At 40.9% G+C, this 26,153-nt stretch overlaps 1 protein-coding gene across 2 annotated transcripts in view; it reads right to left on the bottom strand.

Annotated features, from left to right (window-relative positions):
* Positions 1-26,153, bottom strand: part of LOC104314751 (AGBL carboxypeptidase 4) — a 977,524-nt gene that overhangs the window by 82,399 nt on the left and 868,972 nt on the right. For both annotated transcript variants that reach the window (XM_069788781.1, XM_069788782.1), the window contains exons 10-11: positions 21,805-21,957; positions 5,752-5,914 (exon numbers count right to left, since the gene is read on the bottom strand). In XM_069788781.1, coding sequence (XP_069644882.1) covers positions 5,752-5,914; positions 21,805-21,957 — 316 coding nt within the window. The remainder of the gene's footprint in view (positions 1-5,751; positions 5,915-21,804; positions 21,958-26,153) is intronic.

Raw genomic sequence — 26,153 nt, 5'->3', positions numbered from 1 at the left:
GTGCATACTGCAACATCATGTATTGCTTTGCACCTCCATTCCACTGCACTTCATTAAACATACTTTCACTGTTTCTTAATTTTTTTTGAGCAGGTCCCCCTGTATATACCTGATATGAACACACAGATTCCTTCTGGGTATGAGCCAACAGCTGCAACCCTGAAAAATATCAGCTTCTTATATCATTAACTCAGTTTCCATGGTGCCCTGGGGCAGAGATATTGATGCTTGACAGCATTATCACTATAAAGTAACTTTACAACTCTATAATTTAACTCTATGCTTCCAGTAATATTAAGAGCATTTGAAATTGTGGCTGTAAACCTTGACACTTTCACACAGACTGGGGAGTTGAAAGAGGATTTTGTTTTCTTTCCTCAAAGACAGCCCAAAACATGGTACTGAGAAATAATCAAATGCCAGAGAGGTGATGTGCATGGAGGTCGCTCTTAGGAAAATCTGCAGGATTAGGATTAATCCCACTTTTTGCAACACACAGAAAGGAGCCTGTTTCTAGGAGCTTAGCAGAAGAAGGATGAAGATGTAGACCTCTGGAGGTCTTTTCCTGAGTATATGCCCAATGTACTTTGAAGTCATCTTGGCAACAAGCTCTAACTAACATTCAAATATAAACCACACTGGATAACCTCTGCAGAGCTCCCTCAGCTTTACCAGCACAGCCTTTCATACCTCATTGGCTTTTGCTAGTAACGTTGCCTTTACTGGGTGGGAATGAACCTGCAAGGGCCATAATCTAGCTCCTGAGGATCTTCTCTTAAGGATATCACTAAGAGAGCTAGGAGGATCAGGACAGGCAGTTGCCAAAAAAAGAAATGTAAAAAAGCCCAAAATAACCAAATACATTTGCCCTAGAGGACTGCCAGGTCCACAAAGCTCTAAAAGTTATAGACGCTTTTACTGGAATTGTAATTCGCATACAGACTTCTTTTCCCCAGGACAGGCATTTACGGAGATCCAAGTACTCTTTAAAAGGAATTTGGGTATAAGCAAATGACTCTTTCCTACAGGGGATTTAACTTCTCAAGTCCCCACTCAAACAGCAGGCTGATATTCTGCTTGAAGTTAAGAATAAGAGTGAACCCAGTGGTCCCAACTGTGCCACAAGTCCAAGATGTGAGCTCCTGTTGAGCACCTGAAGAGACTCTAGTCAATCCAAGCTTTCATTCTGTGGCTGTAGCCACATGAATACTTTTTTTTTTTATGGCCATAAACAGAAGAGAGAGTTCAGCAGTGCAAGGACGCCCTGTTTAAGCTTCCAATTCAACACATTCAGTGAAATGGAAAATACCAAGTGATATCTTTGCAAGTTGGTTCAGCTATAGTGTTTTAAAGTATTGAGATAATTTCTCAGCTGTTTGTAATGTGAGAAGACCCACTTTGGGATAATATTAGTAATGCCTCTTTCTTCTGTGTTCTTTACCCATGGCTTCCAAAGTGGAGTTTTTTGTTTGTTTCTTTTTTACAAAAGATGTTTCATTAAATTAATTCTTTATATTGAGGATATTAAAGAGGTGAAGTGATGTGCTTAGAAAAGCCATACAAAGCAGAACCATCATTTCCATCGTTTCTATCTTCCTACCTCCTGGCTAGGCTTTGGAAGAATAAAACCTCTTATGCTCTCTTATGGGCTGCCTGCTGTGCAGCAGGGATCCAGTTCAAACACTCTAAAAAATGAACCCAATAGATTTTCAAACTGTTGATGTGAGACTCCTTTACTGGCCACTCTCGGGTCAGGCTGTGATGGCTGTTGATCTGCAGCTGCAGTGGAAAGCAATTCTGGGTGCGCTATCAGAGCAGCACTCAGAGTCCTACAGCTGGGGATTCATCCTTCCTCCCCCTCTTTTATCCCATGTTCCCTGTCCAGCTATGAGGCTGTTGTGTATCTAGACAGCTCAGCAGTTGAGCTGCTGGTGGTGAATGTTAACAGAGCAGTTTACATGCCTTGTGTCATAAGCCCTGTAAATACTTAGTAAAACATGGTATTTAATGGAAGCATATCAGCTCATTTTAAAGCTTCTTCACCTGGTGCTGAGCAAACTGTTGCTGCGCTGCCTTTTTAATCAGTTACCACCAAATGTGTGCACATGTGAGAAGGGTTTTAAACATTTCTCTGTCCACTTCCAGGCAACTAACCTACAAGCCTACAATCCTCTTATTATGCCTTCGAAACAGACTCCATTCACTGTTATCTACAGCACATGTTATCGTAGGGTATTCTGCAGAGCCAGGCTTACAGAATATATCCCTAATGTTTCTCGTACACCAGGTACATATCAGTTAGACACAGACCTACCACGCACACACGTACCTCTGAAGGAATGTGTAACAGGGCGTTCAGGAAGTTACACCTGATGCAGTGCTTTGTTTGCAGGATGAAAATACAAGAGACGCTCCAGCAGTAACCATTACTGATATAATGCTAACTGAGGCCTGAGACATTCATGCAACCATGTTAACTCTCTATGTTACAAGAGGCCAGAAATTCAGTACTCCACAGGGTGCTGTTATCCCATCATATATGTCCCAAACATATACCCCCTGCACAGACTGATGGAAGACCCTTCACTCCCGGATTTCACTTAAATAGTGCAGCCTTAGGGGCAAATTTGGTTTTACAGAACATACCAGGTGTAATCCTCTAAATTCTGAATCTTTGAGGTATTTCATTTAGGAGAATACATTCAGTCATGCAAACTGGAGTAGTTTGGAACAGATTTCCACTTTTAATGGTATCTTCCCTTCCTTTTTTAAAAATTTTCTTACTTTCTTATTGAAAAAAGTTACTGTCCACACTAACAATGTCTGAATTCAAATAACACTTACCAGACTGAAAGTCTGTCTCCCATTTTCATGCATGTAAGGTATCCATTTATCTCAATAATTACAAAGTATGTTTCAGTCACGCAAGTGTGATATGTAGAAACATATCTATTACAGGCTCACGTAGGTGTTTGTATAGATCACAGAGTGAGCACGTAAACCCTGAGGAACATGAAGAGATTTAAAAAAAACCCAGACCCAGCAAACCTAATCCACTTACATAATGGCATCAAAGGGAGTGGTACTATGATCTTATTTGCCATCAATGCTGTAAGGGAAGAAACTGGCAGGTAGAATTACATGCCACCAGTGCAAACAGAAGACTGTTCAGAGTTTGTTCAGTTTTCTCACCTGTCAACAGGAACAACTTCAGGCTAAATTAGTATTTTTGTAGAAACTGGAGATCCTCATTTGTTTTGGTCTCTACATGGAGCCAGTATTCTGAATGTGGGGTGTGATCTGCTTTGTAGTCTCTGTTCAAGGCCATGGGTTCCCTGAATTTGAGGCTGTCTCAGTCTGCACTTCTTAATCCAACACTACAAGATTGGAACGATTCTAGCCTCCCTGATCCTGTTTCTATTAAAAGCAAAACAAAACAAAAAACTCCACAGCCCAGTAACATCACAGTGGGATGAACAAAGTTTTAAGAAATACATCTCTGAAGGCAGATTTCCTGAATACTTGCCCTATCAGTTCACGGTTTTGGGGCTTGCTGTATTTTCATTTATTTGCTTGACTTGCTGCCTGCATGTAGCTAGATAGTTAATAGAAGCATGCCTGTCCTTGGAGGCCAATATGAGCTGACTGGCTGTGTCTTTGGTTCAGGTCCATTAAAAAATCTGAGCATTAATTAATCACTGACTTGCAAATAGCTTGGAAGGGCTGTTCAGGCTAAATTGGAACGTTCTGCAATTGTTTTACTTTTGGTCACAGGCACTTCGGTGAGGTGAAACTTCTCCCCTGCCAGGATAGGATGTGCATAAATCCAGCCACTCCTGTGTTAGAGCAGACCAGCCTAGAGACTGCTTCAAGTAGCTCCATTTCTTTCTCTAACTAGGAAACTGCACACATGAGGAAGAGCTGTCATAAGCAGCACTCTTGATAGAATCCCTCCATTGAAAAGGAAATAATGAAACCTACCAGGGCAAAATGCCAGTGGAGTGTACTACATGGGCAAAGAGCCTTCCCTGCTTTGCTGTCTGCCAGGCGGGTCAAAGCCAGCTTCTCCTCCTTTTTCACTCAGCTAGGTGAAACCGTAACTGTAGAAATCAAGCTGCTGCTTGAGCTTTCCATCCATCACCACCAAGAAGGATCTCTGATCTGGGGCCTGTTTTCTGTGCTCTAGCTGTTGATGGTCACAGTGAATGAACTGAGAATGATGCAGCTCTGTCTGCAGAAGGCAAGCCAAGCAAATAGAGATGTTAGACCCCACACCTGAAACCTCTGTAGTGTGAAGCACGAAACAAAAATCTTCATGGAAAGGGACACTAAGCCAGCATGACCTACAAGTCATGAAGAAAAACATATTCAAGGGAATCATGATCTCATTTGTATAGGGACTCTTCCCACTCCTCACTGCAAAAACTGTTCTTGATAAATAAGGAAGATAAATAAGTAGCTGTCAGTACAATGAGTACTAAGTGAGGAGGAAAATTAAAGGTGAAACTAAGGCACATGTTCTTAAAATGCCAAAATACCAACATGAGAAAATAAATACTTACACCTAACAGTAATGACAATTTTTTCTTCAGTGGCAAGTTATACTACATAAGTGTATGTTGCAAGAAGGTATTCTGTGGAAGTAGTTAACCTTACTGGGCAAAAAAGAGCTTGTATTCCAAATGCCTAAGTCTGATAAGTCACCTTAATATATACATCCCTTTCCTTCCCCTAAATTTCACTTTCAGTGGAGAAGTCAAACCAGAAAACCCCAAATGATTAAGAATTACTTTCCCTGTTCCCTGTTCCTCACTCTTATTCCCACACAGTGTGTACATATGCATGGATGGTGAAGAATTATGTCTCATACAAGTTTCCCCCTTGCTACCCTAAAGCTGTAAACCTTCCCCGACTTCTAAAATGCAGTGGAGAGGTAAATAAGCAATCACCACTAATCTTTCTCCCTCTGCAGTGTTTCTAAACCTGTGGAAATTCCAAAAGCTACCAAGATAAAACGACAAAATGAAATAACACACCCAAGCTTGAAGTATAGGCACAGGTTATTTGAGTGAGCATGGTGACAAAAAAGAAAAACATAAAACCAGATCATAAGATCAGTCAGAACAATTCTACAAATTGTTGATACGTTGAGATAGCCAGGTGGATATGTGTTTTTTGAGGAATGAGACATTGCTTCTATTTGAGTGCTCAAAAATGCAAACGACTTTGTCAGTTTTGTTTGCAGAGGTCGCTTTCCATTTCTTTGTCAACTGGTATTAAAGACCTGGCCCTGAGGCAGCTGCAGAACCTAATGGATCCTTTAGAGTCTTTTGGCTGTGATTCAAAGGCGGAGAAGATACTCTAACTCAGTACCAACGATGCACCTTCAACTTGCTATTAAAACAATAATACAAACACAGGGATAATGAGAGAATAAGGAGAGAAATGAAGAAAGAAATGGAAGACTCTGGAAGGGAATGGATCACAGGCTCTCTACGACTAGTTTCTATAACAAGTGTGTGAGCCAATCTCCTACAAGAGGGAAATGGCTTATTTGATCTAATATGCCTTTCTCTTCTTGAATTTCCACAGTATGGAGAATCAATACAAGGGAAATTAAAGCATCAGGAGCAGACTCACATTTCCACTTGTGTGTTCCTATCTCAGCAAACTCTTATTAAGATAGAAGTATTTACCTTAAGTGCCCAGTTCATGTGTGCTGCAAGAGGAGGAAGGATTTCAAAAGGATACATGCTTCTTCTGTGTAGGGGACAGCAGAATTAGGTCCACCCAATATGTAGCTGTAGAATGAGACTTCCAGAGTGTAGCAGTAGGATGTATCATTTAACAGCCCACCAAGAAAACGCCGGCCTGTTCCTGCCTTCACAGCATCTCTGTTGAATGATGTACTGGACTGCAGGAGGAAGAACACAGAGACATGAAGAGAGTTCATGTGTGGAATATGGGAAGGGTTGGGAAGGAGTCTGTTAAAATAGAAAACAGTTAAATTCACATTGCCAAATCTCATTTACGCTATGTGAGACTACACTATTTTTTGAGCATGGCCTAGAGAGACCATTAATGGAAACACAGTTCTGGCACACAGACTATAAATAATGCCTTGCAGACTTTCACAGAATTAATCTCAGTTCACTAGTAACATCAGCTTTTCTCCTCCCCTTTTGGATAACACAAAGAAAGCTTGTCATATGCATGAGTTGAAAGTGAACCTTCCAGACCCTCCATTCTCAAAAGTTAAGCTGGACTATTATTTGGATATTGGGTTCCTTCTCTGTGCTGCGTTCCCCTGTATCATAACCATTCTCCCCCACCCCTTACCCTGGACTCTTTTAAGCAAAGTAGAAATACAGTGGCATTTACATTTTAGTGAAACTTTCTCACCTAAGATATTTGACTGGTTCTTAAATTAGGTCACACAAATTTCCACTTCACTAACTTAAATGTTAAGTGGGTGTTGCTCTCTGGGTGGAAAAATATACTGCATTATTTTACAGCATAAGCAGCACAGTATAAAATGCAGTATTTTGTGCTATTACTGAAGATCTGGCTTTAAGAACCCTACAGCTTTATGACTATTCATTTGGGGGGTGGAGGGAAGGAATCCAAGTATTTCCATAAACGAGTTTTAGCTCTCCTTTGAAGGCGTGACATCCGGAGACTAAAGGGGAACTCATCTTCAGGTTGATTGAAGTCTCGGAGATTGTTCCTACCAACTAGACAGAAAAATGGATTCTGATTTCATTTTAGTTATCAGACTCTATTCACAACCTCATAACCATTAGACTGTGTCAATCTGGGCTCAGCACAAGACAGTGACCACCACAAAAAAAAAAAAAGAAGAAAAAAAAAGTTATGCAACTTGTATCTGTTGCATAAAAAGCCTTAATATCTCCTGCTTTAAGGCTTTTATGTTGCTAGTGAAACATAAAGGACCCTTAACATTGCTTACTGTTCAGTCATTGTGCCCCCGGTGAATTCTTTGAGCTAACCAGGGTCCTCCTATTGAGCCTTAAGGCTAGTATCTTTTCTTGCTAACACAATGTTAGTATTTATCAAGTCCATCTCTTTTCCAAAACAGGGAAAATAAGATTTCTTTCTTATTTTAAAAAAATAGATGCAATGGTTCAAAATGTAAAACTTCTCTAGACTGAGAAAATCAGACTAATACTGAAATGAACAACAATTTTGGATGAATAGTGTATACCAGAAGATATGAAGAATGGAAATACCTGTGGGTTTATTAACATTCTGAATGGTTTGAAGTCTCTCTCATGTTATAAAAAGGAAGGCTTTCCAGGTTAATTAGAAAAAGATGGCATTGGGTTTCTTATTAGCATTATATATAGGAGTTTCCAAATGCAACGTGTTGTCTTTGTGGTAACATAATATTTAGCTTTGTGGTAAATTGTACACAGAATGCATTCTGCTATGTACATATCATATCATTTCCTCCAAATTACATGGCAGAAACCTTGAGGATATTCTGAATAACTATGGGACAGGGAGGTAAAGTGCTCATAAGGACTGATGGGGAAATTAATTGTTAATTTGATATATGGAATAAAATACTTAAGGAGGTCTACAAGAGGGAACGTTCTCTGACTTCCTGCAAAAGAAGCCTTCAAAAGACTACCGAGACCCTGAAACTGAGGGAAGCTTTGTCTTCAGTTAAACTTCAGAAACATAAAGGAAGATGATCAGGCTCTGGGGATTGCTTCATAAGTCAAGTAAACATTGATTTCAATGGATCATGCTTCATGTTCAAATGAATGCCTGTGGTGCAACTTTCAATGCATGAAAGCATCAGCTGATGAATATGGGTGTATGGAGCCAGCTCAAAGGAAGAAAACAAACATGTCAGAAGATGGTATTTTGGTTTGTGAGGAGAAGCATCACTCACAAGGGGAATGAGCTGATTCTATGGCTGTGTTTGGCACAGTGAAAACGAGGAATATGTCAGAGAAGTGATTCAGGGCAGACATTAAGGACAGAAGTATTCCAGTGATTAGGAGACTCAGTTACTGATATGGAGTATCTATGAAGATTATGGAATCTCATCAACTATGTTTAAGAACAAATTGGACATGTATCTGCTAAGTATAGTTCATGTCTTTGGGATACAGTTTGGACATGAGGTCCTTTTCAGCTCTATTTCCCATTATTTCAGTCATCAGGCTAGATGAAGGTTATGAGTTGAATTCCTCATAGATGATTCTTGAGATAAATCTTACATAATATTTTCATCACAGTTCTTGGCACAGTAAAGGAAGACCATGCCAACAAAATTTGCTGATGACACACTGTGGAATGAATCATCATTATGGAGGAGGCTCTGAATATCATACAAAAAAAAAAAAAAAAAAAAAAAAAGCAGTGGGATGACTTTGAGGACCGGAGTGATAATAGTCTGAAACTCAACTGCACAAGTGCCAGGTCATGTACTCAGAGCCTAATAAAAAACAATCTCTGCTATAAGCTGAAACCTCATCAGCTCGAAATAGATGAAGAGAGAGTCTGATGTATTACTTCACTGAAGTGATTTTTGCTTTCTGGCAGAAAATAACTCAGAGTTGGGTCTAGTTATTGGCAAAATTATACTTGCCATATTTCAAAAGTGAAGCATAAGTAGTTTAAATAATTGGAAGAAGGTTTTGTAAATGGCAGAAAAAAAGAAAACAAGATTTGGATCTTTCCAGAGTTTCAATTTTTATAATGCTATTTTGTGGGGTTTGGGGTTTTTGGTTTTGTTTTGTGGGATTTTTTTCTTTCTTTTTTTTCTTTCTTTCTTTTTTTTTTTTTGAGGGGGGGTTGTTTAATAGAATAGTTCCAATTTCAGCTGTGCAAAATTACTTGAAATGGCAATGGCATTAATAAAATCGCCTGTTCATTTCTTTGTCAGGTAGTGCCACACTTCCAGGAATAAAAAGAAGCTGAACCTTCATTTAGGTGCATAAATGTAGATTTTGGAGGTTAACTTTGTCCTCATTTTGAAAAAAATCTGATGTCATAGACCAACTTGATGTCTTGAGTAAAAAGTAAGATCTCTGACTTGACTCAAGAAGTTTGGGGTAGAGAAAACATAAAATAAACCTTTCAAATATGAACACATGCATGTTTTGATACAGCAGCTTGGGCTTGGCTCTAAAGCAAATGCTATATGCCAGAATGTGATTTGATGTTTTAGACGAAAAGAAGAAAATTAGTTGAATTTTCTTGAATCTGTAATGACAAAGAAGGGCAGCAGGTCCTTGCTTGAGTCCAACCTTCTACCCACTGTTTCAAGTTGAGATAAATGGAGTGGAGAAATAAACAGGCAAAATTTTGACTCCTCACCAGAACTGATCTTGACAACTGATAATGCTCAAACAAAGGCTATGAAAAGCCACGTATTATCATGGCAAACAAAGAGCCTTTGCATGCACATTTATTTAATCAAATTCTAATCTGGGGAAAATGGGGAGGTGAGGGGGCGAGGGGGGCAAGAGGGGAGAAAGAACACAGATAAAGTTGTCCGCAAATGAGTCTCTTGTTTTTCTGGGAGAATCTATTGCCCTAAACTCCTTGCAAAGCTGAACTGAAGTCATCATTAAGCAAATGCACTGAGCAGGCACAGCAGGAGAACAGCTAAACAAATATTTATTTCTCCAAGGCTGAATCGCATGGGAGTGTCAACAACAGCAACAGCAAAAAGTACAAAGTCTGGAGGGTGGGAAGAAACACCAAAGACTTTGAAGTTCTTAAATAGGGATATCTGTACAAAATCAACAGTAATTCGTTATTAAAATGCACAGATACATTAAAGCTCACAGAAGGACTCTGTTTCCCAGATTGTGTGAGAAAAATTCAGTGAACAAATAGCTATCTACAGGGTTAGGAGGTGCCAAGCAACAAGAATCCAGTGTTAAAAGAGCAGAGCAGGAAGAATGAAGGATTCCCGCGCTTTCTGGTGGGAAGAAACCCATCAGAAAACTACACCTGGATTTTACACACACTTGAGAGCCTTAAGATGTGCTGACCCTCTCTCTACATCTCAGGCATTAGTGGCAGCTTCCCCAGGCCTTCCTACCAGATTTCATTCCTCCTCCACATGCTATGCTGAATACCTTCTGTATGACCAGTTTCCCCATTGGGAATGACAGTGATCAGCCAGGCAGCACAAAGAAATTTGTAAACCAGTTGGACCTTATTCAGACATTGCAACAGACAAAGAGATGTGTGGAAGGAAATAAGAAAAAAAATTGCAAGCAAATTCTTTCTGGAGTGATCTCAAAGCAGAAAAAAATTTGGCCCTTGGTTAGACCTCTCAATGTACCAGAACCCCTGTCTCTAGGGCAGTCTTGTCTCTTGGCTGGTAAGGACGCTCTCAACCACACAATGTCTCTCCTCAGTGAATTCAGCCCACTGGTAGCTAGCTTACAAGCTCAAAAGCTTAGACAGCTCCCATACGGCTGAGGGATACTCTTGGTTTCTTGGCACCGCTCCATCGTCCTGCTAACAACTACTGAAATGAATGCCCTGAGGAGTCCATATTCATAAAGTACGGGCAGGCAGTTTACTGATTGCCTCTGCATGCCTGTATCAATCTATCACAAGAGTGGCTCCAAAAGACCAAGAAGGGAAAACAATGCATTTCTCACACATCCGAGACTGAATTTTCCCAAGTCCACCCTTTGGCACCCTGATGGACTAGGAATCTGAGTGGTTCTGCTTGGTAGGACCTCCTTCTCAGCTTATGTGTGACTTTGCAGGGGACTTGACTTGCTACAGCATCAGAAAACCTAAGGTTGCACAAAAGGAAAACTTGGAGGCAAAACCCGGTAAATCTGGGTCCACTGTTCAGTGGAAGAAGAGATGCCAGAAAGGGCTGAAATGTCAAGCAGGCTCAGTGTCCAGCCAGTGATAGATGGTAGCTTCAGTTCTACATTTCGCTGATGGTAGGGCAAAGGGACAAGGTACAAAAGGGTGCTTTCTCATACAGGGCTTGTTGAGGAATGAATCTTTGTCATCTTCTGAAATTGCTCAAGACATTAGGGAGAAAAAGGATCAAGGTATGACCACAGTGCAAGTCAGACTTTGCCAGGTTTGTAGCATGGGAACCAGGGTATAGACTGCACATCACTTATGATCAATCCTAAGGTGTTTCTCCAACCCAGCAAGAAAGGAAACAACAAGGTACAAATGACTCAAGAAAGTAATTAGGAGAGAAATCAGCAACCAGACAGAAATCTGGTCACAGGCTTTGACAGATTGAGAAAGATTAATTTCTGATGTAGCAAGGTCTAGGAGGTTCCTGAAATCCAACAGATAGATTTTACCAGCTGTTCACATCTACTGCAACACAACTGATTGTTTGTGTGCCCATGGAAAGAAGTAGCAAACTGCATATATCTTCAAAAACTTGAGCTCTAGTGTGCACATGAATGTTTCCCAGAAGATCATTTGTCCTCACAGAGTATCTGCATGAAACTCAAAATAAAGAGATCTTCCCATTTACTGATATAGATAGATGATGTAGATCCAGGAAATGTTTTACAAAAGGACGTAGCATGTTCAACTGCATGCTCACAAGAATCAGAGAATCATGTTAGAAATCCTTCCTGGAGAACAGCAGAGACATAAACACCAAGAGGATTCATAATTAGAGAATGGTTTCATATTACAACACATAATTAAAATTATGCTAGATCACCCTATGCCATTTCCATTTGGGAAATAAGCTGTATTTCACAGCTGAGGCTAACTATTCCTAAAAAAACCCAAACCCCCAAACCAGAAAAACTGCCCGCATTTTGCTTGTTCTGTAGTTGAGCAATAAACCCTTTACCTACTGGGGTAAACTGGGATTATGCATACAAATTGCTTCATGTTCTTCACTTATCAGCACCAGCAATGGCCAAGTGTAATCAGGACTCAATTACAACCTCACCAGAGTTTTCTGCTGATGCTGCTCTTATAGCTGAAGAGCAAGCTTTTCTTCTAAAAGAAGATAAGACCTCTAAAAGAGGTCTGACCTCTATGAGCCTTCAACTCTCTGCCCTAGTGTAGCGAAAAAGTGATAATAAGAGAGTTAGTAGTTAGTGCTCTAGAAAAAAGGAATGACACACTTGTCATCAAGGAAGAATAGACGTGCCATTGGGAAATGGACTGGAGCCCAGACAATGTCAAATCCATCTTGGTGAAGAGTTTTACAGTATCAGCTATAACTCACTCTCATTTTCTAGAATGCTTTATTGAAGTCTGCAAAAGTTAGAAAGAGAGCACAGCAATGCACTGGCTTTGAAATCTTTGTCACAGAAGATTGTAAATAGCAATATCACAAATTGTGACTCTTCTGTTTGCCCCTCTACAGGGTGGTCTAAGAGGGATGCAACTGGCAGCTCACTTTCCTCATATGGATAGAGCTAATTACTGCCACGGTGTGCCCAGCAATCACTGCTTTGACCCTGCCATTCTTGCAGCCAGTAGCCCATCAAGCTATTTTACAAGCAAAACTTTTCTCCTTATGTCTCTGGAAGCACTGAGGAAACTTCTCACTTCAAAACTAACTTAACTCTCTCCTCACACCCACCTCTCACCAGCTCCATTAACTCTCTTAATAGACTGGAAAGCATATGTGTTAGTGTTTTTTGTGATAGACTATCAACTCCATGCCAACTGGGTCTGGAGACTTCGAAATCATGGCATTTGGGAGGCTTCTATCAGGCAGCCTTCTTCCAATTTATTTTACAAACAAGCTGCAGCCAGCATCTGAAATGTAGATGGGATTATTTAAAAAAAAAAAAGAAAAAAAAAAGAAAAAAAACATCCCAAAGGCAGAAAGCTGATCTGAAGGAGGTAGCAGGCAAAGAGGAAGGATTCTGGGAGCAGAGATGTGGTAAAATGAGAACAGAGCTCAAAATTACTCCCTGATTCATCTCGACTTGCAGCTTTGCCGTGTTTCTGATGCACAGGAGAAAAATGTATTTCATCTCAAAATCACTTGTGACTACTGAAATTCAGGAAAAGAAGGTTTTGAAACGTTCAGGATCATTTCAAAGAGGGATTCCATTACTTAGAGTTTTTCCAGATCTCTTAGGTACAGCCAGATTGGACTGATATTCCTGTGAAAAGGGCTCACTCACTCTCACTGACAGCTCTGCAGTTGACAGCATTTTGTTTCATAACTTTTGTGCCTCGTAGGAAACACTGAGGTGGGCAGCAAACTTTGAGTTTAACAAGGGAATATTCTCTGAACTAGAATTTTATTTGCAGAAATCTGAGAAAAGGCGTGCAGAGGAGATCTGAAACAGTTTGACCTGTCCTAAGAATGTGAGAGAGAAAAGCCTGAAACTGAAACCTGAAGACCAAATAGCCTGAAATCCTAAGAGATTTTCACCATTCTACTACCCCTCTCCTTTTGCCTTCTTCCTCCTACTCAGTGGAAAGCAGACAGCAATCACCCTTTCTTAAAGGCAGCATCACATTGTAGGAGTACCATGAACACAACCTGCCTAGCACCACATTGTCAGGCTTTAAAGTGCAATTCTCCTCAGAGAAATAACAGTTTAAAGGTACTTTGTCACCACACACACATCTGCTCCCTGAGGGGCTTCATTATCCCTTTAATGTGTAGTGAAGGAATACCAGATCTTTCCCCCTCCCCATCCCTCCCAAGTGTCTTTCAGTCATGCCTGCTTAAGTTTGCTGATAAAAACACATATTTGCATGGTCATTAGCAGAGGGCTTGGAAGGAGGGAGCTTTATAAGCTCTCAGTTTATGCCTCAAAACCAAAACTATCAAATGAGCTCCCTTTTTGGAAACTCTGTAGTTGGAACATCAACTGGGTTTCATGCTTCAGGGTTTCAGTTGTTCACCTGCGAGAACTACAATAGCTGCATTTTTTTTTTTTTTCACTGCTCATTAATATCCACGCTCTGCTCTCTACAGTGCTCTGGCATGCAGCTCCAGGACTGATGGAGGTCTCTGCAGCCTGCTGCCTGTCTCTGCACCTTGTACCAGTTACACTGGCAGCACCAGTGCAGGGATTTGGCCTGCATTTTATGTTCCCCAGAATTCATCTTCACATGCACTGAAACTGGTTGTACTCGCAGCTCCCACCTCCCTGAGTGCTACAGCACTGAAGATGCTTATGGAGTTCACTGGCTTCAGCGTAGCAGCTAATGCAACTGGAACCCAAATCAGCAGCTCTTCTGAGAGAGCTTCTTAAACAACTCCCAGCAGCCAAACAAAGCAGGGTGGTGATGTCCTTACCTGAGACCACCACCAAGTCAGTCAAGGGCTCCCCTACAGAGTTGAGCAGCCCATCACAACCTACTCAGAAAAGGCAGCAGAAGGAGGCAAATTTCACCCCATCCTCTAAACAAACCTCAGTTGGAGCTCCTTATGCCCCTACATTCCACCACCCCAAACACACACACACACACACGTGCACGCACACACAGTGTACTGTTTCCCAAAACATACTTCCCCCAATCCTCTCGGCTCCATCTTCAGTGAGTCTGCTTCTCCCTGTCACCAGAAGTGCACTTAGCCACATGCGACAATGTCACCTACTCAACCATTAACCTATGCACAAACCCATCATCCATAAACCAGAGGATTAGTCTGGAACTTATCTCCCTTTAAAGAGCCAGCCCGAGCTGTGACCAGTCATATACACAAATAAGGGATCTGCAAATGCTTCAGGGTAATAACGAAGATCCATTTTTTCCCCCGTTTTTTACTAATAGCAACCTCTGCTTCTCAGAGCACATCCTTCCCCAAAGATGCCAAAGCTGGCATTTCCTAGTCTAAGCTCTACAGAATAATCACACCATTTAGAATATAACTCGTGTCTCTGGAGTTCTCAGTTTCCCTATTTGTCAGTAGAAAACGAGACGTTTCCTCAAAATGTACAATAAAATAGCCTCTAGCAATAGCCTGCAATGCTTCTCTTTACAGTAGTTTTATGAGTGTGTGTGCAGTCTCCTGGGAGTGCTTTCATAATCATTTATACAAATGACAGAAACTTAGGACAATGAGAAGCAGAAAGGGAAATACAGCCATCATGCATGCAGTTGCTTTGAGTAGTCTTTCTGCAGAAAAAGTGTTTTGCTCTGTGGCAGAGACGTTCTGCTCACTTGTAGGTCTAAATCAGGAGATTACAACCCCTCCTAAGGAGGGGCAGCATGCTGTACACTGGTCCCAGAGCAAACCAGTACAGCCCATTGCTCAAACTCCCGGGCTCTCTCGCTGCTCCGGAACAGTTCTCTGAAACAGACTTGTATTCTACATATGTTAAAATAACATATAGTTAAAGAGGTAACACCCAGCAAGAGATCCTGGGACGGGGACAGGTGTCCAGTTCTTAACTGACTTTCTACCTTTTTCACAGCACGGTTTGTCCCAGCTGGGTGAAATTTGCAGCACTCTGCAAGAGAGGTAGCTTGCATTTGAATGTTAAGGAGCTCCTTTCATTTGTGCTACTCTGAGAGGCTGTCACCTGCTCCCAGCTTGTTGACATTAGGTAAGAGTAATGATGGTCTTTGAAAATACACCATAAAATTGCTATGAAAACTTGTTTCTTCTGTGGATATTCAAACTTTCTACCTGTTTGGGAATGGAGAAGGGACTGTCAACTCTCATACGAACAAACAACACAGCAAGAAGGTACTGAAAGAAAATCCATTTACTCAAACACTTCCCCCCCTCTCCTTTTCTTTGCAATACAAATTAATTCAACCCTCTGTATAAAAAGAGGGGTGGACTGGTTGGCACAATGTAATGGAGCAGTTTCACTTAGCTGTGACTCTCCAGAGGACAGAGTTCTTGTGAAACCAAAACCTATAATGCTTAGAAGCACAGGCTTTACAGTCTGTTCCCTGTGCCACCAGAAACATGTTTCCTCTCTCCCCTCATCCAGCCTCCAGAATAAATAAATAAATAAATAAACAAACAAACAAACTTATGGAGCAACATGTCCAAGAAGCAGCGAGCAGAAATGCATCCCAGAGGGGTGCTAAAGCATATAATAGCTGTATTTGTCTTCCTGGAAATGCCCTGGTACAAGACAACAAAAAAGAAGGTAGGATCATTTGTTGTGCTCAGGTTTTAAGAGATCTCTGAGTAGATCTGTTAAGCTTGCATGATGTTAACAAAACCTACCTGAATGTAACACCTTTTGTCTTTCTGGGACAAGGGTCTTTTTTGCTGAAACAGCGGAGAGGTGCTTAAGAGACGGTGGTGCAAGTGAGTATGGATTTCACTTCAGGGTGAATGCTAGGTCTGAGCAACTTGCTCGCTGCTCCCCCTTCCGTGCTCAGCCACATGCAACACAAACTGGTTCTTTATTTTGGAATAGATTATTGGGTTTTGATCATTCATTGTTCTTGAGCTGTTATTACCCCCTCAGACACTTGTGCCAGCACTTCCTTCAGACATGGCCCAAAATGCACTGGGATTAGTAATAGGGATCACAAGACTAAGAGGGAGATGTCCAGCCAGGGTAAGTGATAACAGCCCAGCAAGGCTGCCATGGGTAGATGGGAGGAGGTTTCCTGGAAGGAACACATCTTCTCTAAGAAAGCTTGGATGGATGAGGGGAGTGCTACGGAAATGAGAAGAATAGACAATAAACAATAGAAAATGTAGATAGATTAAAAACTTTTCCTTGGTTGCTCAATTTTAGATATCCAGGCTAAAAATAGCCAAAACAAACCAACCAAACAAAAAAACACAACAAAAAGTACTAGGGCAACTCATTCCATATCTGAATTTTCTCACATTGCTGAGACAATGATAGTCTCAAAAATATGTTTTAGGTCACAGCATTATGGCACTGGGGTTAACAACATGTTTCCCTAAAGGAAACTGGGTGGCTTGTTCAGAGACTTCACTGTTGAGTGTGTAGCATGGTGTAAAACGTAAGGAACTGCTGACAAAAACCAGACTGGCACTTTGGAGACCTGGGTTTTATTCTCCGATTTCCTCAAGCGAGTCACTTCCTGCCTACTCTCTGTCTCTTTCCCAGCATGACTCTTGGAGTTGTGGACTTTCTCAGTAGTTACCCAGCGCCCAACATAACAGGACCCCAAGTTTTTATCAGGGTCTTTGGCTAACCACGGAACACAAAGGATGACAAACAGTATTGCTAAGGAAGGTGCTCTGCTGGGAGGTTGAATACAAGAAAATGAAATGAGAACTCAAAGGTATCCCAACTACCACCAGTTCGGAGTCCAAAGGAAAAAAAAAAAAAAACCAACAAGATTAAGCCAAGTGCCTCTGGCCAGTCTTTCTCCTTTAACTGCAAAGAGAAGCAATCTTTACAAAGTGATAAAGCCATCCAAGAATGGCTGTGGTTATTTCCTTTAAATGAACCAGAGAGAACAGATGGTCTCCTCTCATACTGTCACAAAGGTCAAAATTAGCCACCCCTAAGACTAGCAGGTTCTTGAAATGCTCAAGTGCTTGTGTCTGGTTGGTATGACTAATCCTCTCTCCAGAACACGAAAGGTCAAATGAAGAACACCCCTCCAAATACTGCAACAACTCCTAGCCATGGCTGATGTGTAAGGTACTCAGACATGGTGTCAACAGCTGCTCCTAAAACCCAATGAGTCAGCCTTTCAAAAGAGCTTGTCAGCTCTCCCTGTTAGAGCTTTCATACAGATTATATTTACTCCCCAATGTTTAAAAATATCCTTCTTAAACCTTGAAAATATAAAACATTTTCCTTGCAGAATTTGTCCTTTTTCCCCAAACAGCTGCCCAAGAATGTCTCATGTATTTACTTGGGAGCAAAACTTCCTAGCTCTTCTTTCACTTTCCTCTTCACATGCTGACAGCTAAACCAAAGGCAGGCCTCTGTTTCTGAAATCATGTACAAATGAAGAATTTCTGGTCCCTTTCACAACTTTCACCTGCAAACCACAGTCAGCCTTCCAGAGTGCTGTGAGGTTAAGTGTTCTGCTCAACAGATAGGGTACAGAGACATTGGGTGACTTGCCTTTGGTCCTACAACAGGCATGCAGGCTCAAATCCCCTATCCATCCCCTACTCTAATCACCAATCTCCCTTGGATGCTGTCATTTAAATAAAAAGGCCTATTGGAAATGACAGGTGAAGAAAGCAGTCCAGGCATGAAATGCACTCTAAAGTATATTAATAGAAAGTTGCCAGACAAAACGGCACAAGGCATTTGATCGCATCGTCTTAGGCTTGTTGTTCATGCTCCTTTGCATCTGGCTGCGTGATTTCTGCCAGATTCTCGGCTGGAGGAGCAGGCTAGGATTTGCCTGCTTTCCCTAACCCGTGCCGGGCTCAGCTGCAATCATGCAGAGCACTGAAAGAAATCCCTTTGAGTCAGGATTCATTCTGAACATGTAAAACCCAGACAAATGACTGCTTCTCCAAAGTGAATCCCATTTCACAGCAAGTAGGTTATTAGTGTGGAACTCCATACAAGTAGCCTGCATTCAAAAGCCCTCTGCATTATTAATAGAAGATGAGCTTTTGACATCAAAGGAGAACCATTATGTATGCTAAACGGTGGCAAAAATTGTACCCGCACTTCAAACCTTTTCAGTTCTTTGTCCCTTGTAAATCAATCAAGGTTGACAGATGCTTTAAGGAGAGTAATCTTTTCAATGATACTGTCAATGGATAACATAATGGAACATTGTCTCTGTGCTGTGTGAAGACATGGAGCTAGTCAATTATGGACAACACTTCATGCAGCCGCCAGTTTTCACTTGAAGTGCTGCTGTTGAAGTATTATAATCCCAACAAATGGCCGCAGCAGCATACAATGTAAATGAGACCTCCTGAAGCTTTGGAAAATTAATTAGTAACAACAGTGGTCCATTCCCACACTTTCAAACACCAGCCTGGTAATGTTAACGATGCACTTCCCCCCTTCCCTTTGAGCAGTCAATAGGGCATATTTACATACACTATTTTTAATCTTCAACACTTTTTTCCCCCCTTTTTAAATGCAGGAAGCTCTGGATTCCTTTCCTCTCTTTCGAGCAGCAAACTTCACCCCTGATATTTCCAACCAGTCAAATAACCCACATGGCTGGAGCTGAAAACAAGAGAACAGAGACTTGCCCACTTGGAGACAGCAGTAATATCCACTCCTCTTGCTTCACACACGTCGGACACTTTGTGGCTGTCTCTGTTTCCAACACATCTATCCCCTCAGCTGCCCTGAGAAGAATGGCTTGGATGGATGGCAGGGGAAAAGCTTCCTGTCTCAAGAGACCAGTAGGATGTGAGTTGAAAGCCAGATGTACTGAGTGCCAGCAGCACCTAGGTCAAACTGTGGTGCACTGGATGCCAACGTACGTATCCCATTGCCAGCTTCTACAGAAAGGCGACTGAGAGTCAAAGGGGAGAGACTGCACTGTTTATTTAGCTATTGGCTTCTATTTCCTACATCATTTTCGCAAAGATTTTCCCTTTGTCAACCGAGGCTTGCGCTAAAAGGAATACTTAATCTCCTACAGTAACAGAGAGAAATCCCACACTTGAGCACAAAATTTCTGAACCCCTATCATTTGCAGGTTTTCATTACTATGATCTGCGAATGCCCTCTTATCTATAATGTGGTTTTGAAACAACCAGGTGCAGATAAGAAACTCAATCACTGAGGTCTTCTTAGACAAGAACTGGCTGTTCCTTGAACCCAACTCCCTGTTCCCCAGGCTCCAAGCAGCTGGGAACAGATGCAACTGCTGTCCCTCCTCATTTTGTATGGATTTGGTCTTCTGCACTCTGGACAGTTTTCCAAGAAGCCCTGAAGAAAGCTTCACACTGCAACAGTCCCCCGAACCCCCAAGACATACAGACAATGGTTAAACAATACTATGAGGCAACAGAGGAAGCAACAGCATCCATGCATCCTCCCAGGCATTACTGGGCCAGCTGCTACTGCTGATCTCAAGAAGAAAAGGGACATGTTCGGTCTACTAGAGGCCCCCTTCCTGGGAATAGAAAAGACAGAGCAAAGGGTATCTTCTGCCTAGCCTTAGAGAAGTCAGAGACTAATCCAAACTTTTTCCACCTCTTGCATAAAACAAACTACCATAGGATAGAGAAACAGACAAGAATCAGGAGGTTTCGATTCCTCCTTCCTTTTGCTGGAACAGATCTGTCAAGAAAACAGTGGCACAACTCCATTTCTATACTCACTTCCCACTCAAACTCCACAGTGCAATATGCACAAAAACAAGACAAAAAAATTCTCTACTGCATCTCGATGAGAAAGCTTTAGGCTAGCATTCTTGCCATGATGAAAATGGCCTTTTTTTCAATTACAGTTTCTTTTGCTCTGCAGACTCGTCTGCTTTTGTATCTGTTTTTAGATTTTGTTTCTCTAGAGCTAAACACATGGAATGCTGCAGGGTCCCTAGCCCCCTCTACCCACCACCTCTGCCACAAGCTGGTTGGGATGGCACTGCAGAGGAGGCAGACACCATGCCCCAGATGTCCCCATCTTTGAGAGGAGACTCAGGTTTATCTCTCAGTACCAGGAGGATGAAGTATAAGCAAAAAGGGGACAGCAGAGACTGGGAAAACCTATGGTAGGTAACAAAGACGGTTAAGAACATAAAAGACAAAATCAGGGACCAAACAGTAGGTTCTTCTGCTCTTCTCTGCCTGGTGGAGGATTCCAAAATAATTCTTTATTGAGCCTGTTCCTATTATATAGCTGCCAAATGTCATCCACTGCTTTTCCTCCTCACAGCTCATGGCTGGAAGTTCCCACTGCCTTGGCTGAGATGCATTTCTGAATATTCCTTATCCCAGTCAAAGCAAAATGGGACACCAAACACCTCTTTGTTTGAAAGACTGTCCACTTAAGCAAACATAGAGTGCACAGCTTGAAAGAGAGCAAGGGATAGCTGTATAGAAGTAGCTTAGGTGGCAGCTCCACAGGTGTCTAAGGTGGGCCAGGAGAAGCAAACAAGCAGTTGCAGGCAGGCTTGGGCGTTGTGTGTTCTACTTGCACAGCTTTCAAGGAAAACTGATGCACAAAAGACACTATGGAAAGGGCCAGGATGTCATGCTTGGACACAAAGCTGAAACACACTGGACCAGAGTCTTAAATCTACTGACTTCTGCAGAGCTACTGCAACCTATGTGTGCTAACGATCTGTTCTAGTCTGTTTGAAACTTGCTCTAAAAACATATGCCCCTTTCCAACTCATTTATAGGAGTTTACCATTTATTTCCAATATCCAGAGATACCTACACACATACTTTCTTCCAAGTTACAAGACATGTATTGAGCAATTGCAGATTCTCTTGTAGAATAGTTTTTTATGGTGATATCAAAGAATTTAAAAAGCATAGATTGCCTTTGTCACAACTTTCAACAGAAAATAATCTAACCGTTTATTTCAAATTTATTATTTTTACTTCCATTTGCTATTATATTATTTAAAGTGTACAACTAAAAAAAATGTGCCAATATAATATAAACAATAAAACAATAAAGCTGATCCCGTTGATCAAAAGACAAAAGATCTTCTGTTAAAAAAATAAGTGTTCCAATAATTCAGAACCAAAGATTACAACATAGAAGATGAAGAACCCATGTCTGTTCATGTATCTAATGACAATATATAAGATCACAACTTACCACTTTTGGATAACATACGAGGGAAGGTGGTAGATAATAATGACAAAAATTTTAAGTAGCTTATAGTCATATTAAAATACAATTCACACAATCCAATTAAGCCAGAGATTTAGCACTAAAAAATAAATTAGGAAAAAAAATTAAGAGAAACATTGCTTACATAAGAGAAGTCTTCGGCATTCTGACAGAGTAGCTTGGGAAAAACAGCCTGTCGCTGAAATCTTTCCTCGTCTTCAAAGATGTTGCCATACATGAAGCCATTCATCATGGTAGAGTGGGCATGGATGTCAATATAGAACTCCAGGTTAATCTTCTGTTGAGGGAAAACAACAACAAATAAAAACATTCAGCATGAGATAAATCATAACTGTGTTACGTAGGTGAAGCCTCCCATAAATCCAATACTGCCATCCTTGAATCTAACCATGGTGCCAGCATCAGAGCGCCATGCTAAAGACATTGCTTTGATCCATCCAACTATTCACTCCTCTTTGTGAGTGCATGTGAGATGCAACACAGGACCATGATAGACATTTCTTTACTTGTTCTGGGAAGACTGGAGCATTTATGCAGCACAGGACACTGTGCAAAATAGAGCCAAAGCATTATCCTTCGCTTTGATACAGGGCTTAGTGCCACTGATGAAATATGCACCTTCCAGTTCTAGAGCATGATTGTTTGGGCATAGCTTTGCCATCTCTGCACAGTTCTGCATCACAAGATGCAGATGTACCCTTCTGCCAGGAAAGACAGGCTCAAAATTGTGTAAAAAAGACTTCAATATTTCCTGTGCAGTTTATTTCGGTTTCTAAGGAGGAACACCGCAAATGTTTTTGTCTTACTCTGCTTTGTAGGGTAATTCAACAGAACAACTCCCAAAAGCAAGTGCCTTGAATGCCTCTGCTTGTGATCCCATGCGATTCTGCATCAACTCTTGCTTCAAAAGAAAACACCAGGACCCCCTAACACAGAAGCGCCTGCTCTCCCCCTACCCTTCCTGGATTGGCAATTCAGTGTCGGAAGGCTCTGTAAGGAAATGCTGCTCAAGTCTCCAGTCCAGGGACACATCTTTTTCCTCACACCATATAATAGGCAATACTACTTCCCCTGCCATCAGCGGCAAAGAGTGAATGTTCACCTTGATCACCATGTATAGTGCCATTGACAGCAGTGAGAAGGCAACATCCAGTACTAAAAAGTGCTACTAGAGCAGATGCCACTGGATTACCCAGAGTTTCCCCGAACTCTTGCAACTTCTGGTCCTGAACAAATGGTGCTCTGTGACTAGACAGTGACAAACCCATGCCTGTCACCTGGCCATCATGGGGCCAGTAAGAGCCTTCCTAGTGACCAGAGGGTTACAGTTTAGATCTCCCTGCCCCAAGAAGGGGATGGAGAAGAGCTCTGTTAGCAGGACAGGGGTTACGATACTTAGCCCTGTACCCCTTGGTGGCAAATAGGGACCCTGGTGAGTAAAATACAACATGGGGCTCTCCAGCCACATGTCTTCTCTGCACACAAAGCTTGCTCAGGCTACTGGAGAATACTGAGCTACAAGACGGTCCAATGTAATACAAACACAGTTTGTATTATGCAGTTCATGTGACAGCAGTGTCAGCTCTTCTAGAGAGTCTCTGATGGGGGGAGAACATCATTTGGTACGTGAAACTAATATGATACAGATTTACTTTCCCTTGGCAGAAAACCAATGTACAATACACAATGACTGTTTAGTTTAATTAAACGGCCTAGAGAGAGTAATACTGTATCTTATTAAGCCTCTCCTATGTTAAAATGTTAGCTAATGCAATATCAATATCTGACCATGCTTCTTAGGAAAAGGAACATTTGATTGTATTTGACTCTAATACAATAAATTGTTTGCTCCTGCCAAAATGTTATGCTGTGCTATAGAGGACCAACACTGCAATAAAGCACACATCTGCTATTCGGAGATATAGCATTGAGGAGAAAGATTAGCATTGACAGGATGAAATACCACATAGGATTTTCTTCCTCTCCAAGCATACAGAAATTAAAACCAAGATTGAGTAATATTATTTTTCATAAGATAATTTCCCCATCAGAAACAGAGTTTGATGAGATCAGATGCACCCTGGCATATCACCATAACACAGAACATATTGTAGGTCTCAAAACAGTGATTTGATGATGAAGTGAGGAGATAATCTAGTTAAACTGGATATTTGTAAAGCATGAATGTCCTTCACATAGAAGTCAGTGACCTAAGTCATACTTATTTTAGAAGAACTAGACAGAATACTTTATAGGGACATATTTACTAATATAAAGTAATTGAGAAGCACAGTGAGTTATATAACAGACTAGTATCATTTGTGTCTTAATACAAATAAAGGTGCTGGTGTACACTGTTTGATTTGTGCTGCGTCATATTATACTTATTCATCCATAGTTATCAAATTGTTTCCAAAAGAAGGTGTCTACAAACAGCAACAAAGAGGCACAGATTACTATGATAACTTTCCGTAGGCTATCCAGCAGGAAATTCACCTGCAGAACATGCGTGACGTGACCCTCAGCTTAGTATTCAATTGATCAAGTCATCCAGTCTAACACAGTATCATTAGAGAATATTTTCTAAACACTCATAGGATTCTTGCTAAAAAAATTGCTGAGGAAAGTGTTCCAGAAAATTTTAGATAATCTCTTGGCATGCTGAAATTTCTTTAAAGATCTTTTTTCATCATCAAAACCATTTTCAGATAGTCTGGTTACAATGGTTATTTGTGAGGGAACAGTGTCCTTCACAGGTATCTCCTTCACCTAAAGGTTAAGCTTCCAGATCACTTATTTGGAAACCATGACATTCAACAGATAGCTCATCACCCAGACAAGTGTTTAAAAACATTTATCCAGTCATTCATTACAACGTATTTCAAAACTAATTTCCTAAGTCAGCCCACAAGAACTATTCAACTGTTTTTTCTGGTCTTTGTTCCTTGCCCTCCTACTGAACATACAAAGAACTCTATTTCATATATTCCTGCCCTCTAAATATAGTCCAAATTTGCAATTGTCCATCCTATTCAGTAAGTTGTTAAACATTGCTAGAGTAATTGCCAGCTAGATGTACTGCTCCCAGACACTGCTGTGTGTGAGCAGAACAGTATTTCAGTGTTTCACATTTCTTTTCTTCTTATCACATTCATTATTTTATCAAAGGGAAACATCTTGAGCATTCTTCATTACAGAACAAAATAATTCAGTGCATTGTTAATATAACACGGGTTCCTAATGGAAAAATTCTCTTTATTCACAGACACAAAGATATTGTGGCCTTAAATTAGACAATAGCAGCCCAGTCACTTGGACATTAAACTCAAAGTTTGCCACCTCGTGCCCCAAGTAGTAGCCAATTTGTTTGCAGACAAGTTTCACAGAATTAAGATATGGTCCTGAACAATAACGGTGTTTCTTCTCTCTCTTTAGAGTCATACATATTCATAAGTACTTTACGTGTAGGAACTGTTTCACCCCCTGCCACACTACAAATTTAAGATAGGGAATAGAGTTTCATATTTCAGTTCTCTGGAAGAATTTGACATAATTACTGATCTCCTGCAATTTAGGCAGGATCACTGAATTAACATTTTATTAAATATATAATGTCACCTACTGATGGGAATTTCAGAAAAATCAGCAGAGAGTTGACTTTCTGAAATTGTTTCTCTTTGAGATAGAATTTTAATGGGAGAATGAGGTTAATAAATGTATGCATGCATTTACATGAGCACATACAAACACACTTAAAACAAAAACCAGTCCTACCTCCTGTTAAAACACAGGGGTATCTGTCAGTATCTACACAGCAGAACCCACCCTGGTTATGGCTTCTAATGTAGCAACATGTACAAGTAAGAATGGGAATCAATTTAGAAGTCTCATAGTCACATTTGCTTCAGCCTTTAAGCAGAAAATAATGAATAACCAGGCTCAAACATCTCTGGATGCCACAGCTGCCTTCTGAGAGACTTACAAGTTACATCCTACGATATGATATTAAACTCATCATTTTCTGCTTTAGAGGTGGAATGCAAAATGATTCAGATGCCTTATAAAAATCATCATGCAATTTAATTCCCTCAAGTGTCTTGCCTTTGTGCTTACAAGCAGCAGAGATTTTCTCTCTCACACTCTCTTTCTTAAGTAAAGCTGTAATTACCTGGATGACCCAGCTTACAGAGTTGGAGAAGACAAAGGCAGACTTGGTCTTTCTTTTCTCTGCGTGTCAAAACAGAAATCACTCACTAGACTGACAGAGGCAATGACTGAGCCCCACTTCCTAGAAAACAACAGTTAACATTCTCCCTTGAAAAGAATGGTCTTTGCCTCTTCTTGCCACTTACCACATAAAACCAGAATAAATAAATAAGCAAATGAATTTCTGCTCTAACGTTCATTTGAATCCCTGCCTTTGTGACACACACTTTCCACTGTTGTCCTGAGTCAGTCTAAAGTTTCTGGCAG

The sequence above is a fragment of the Haliaeetus albicilla genome, chromosome 8, assembly GCF_947461875.1.
Source record: "Haliaeetus albicilla chromosome 8, bHalAlb1.1, whole genome shotgun sequence".
Taxonomy (NCBI): Eukaryota; Metazoa; Chordata; class Aves; order Accipitriformes; family Accipitridae; genus Haliaeetus; species Haliaeetus albicilla.
The sequence above is the reverse complement of the archived record's forward strand: the minus strand, read 5'-3'. Positions and strand labels throughout refer to the sequence as shown.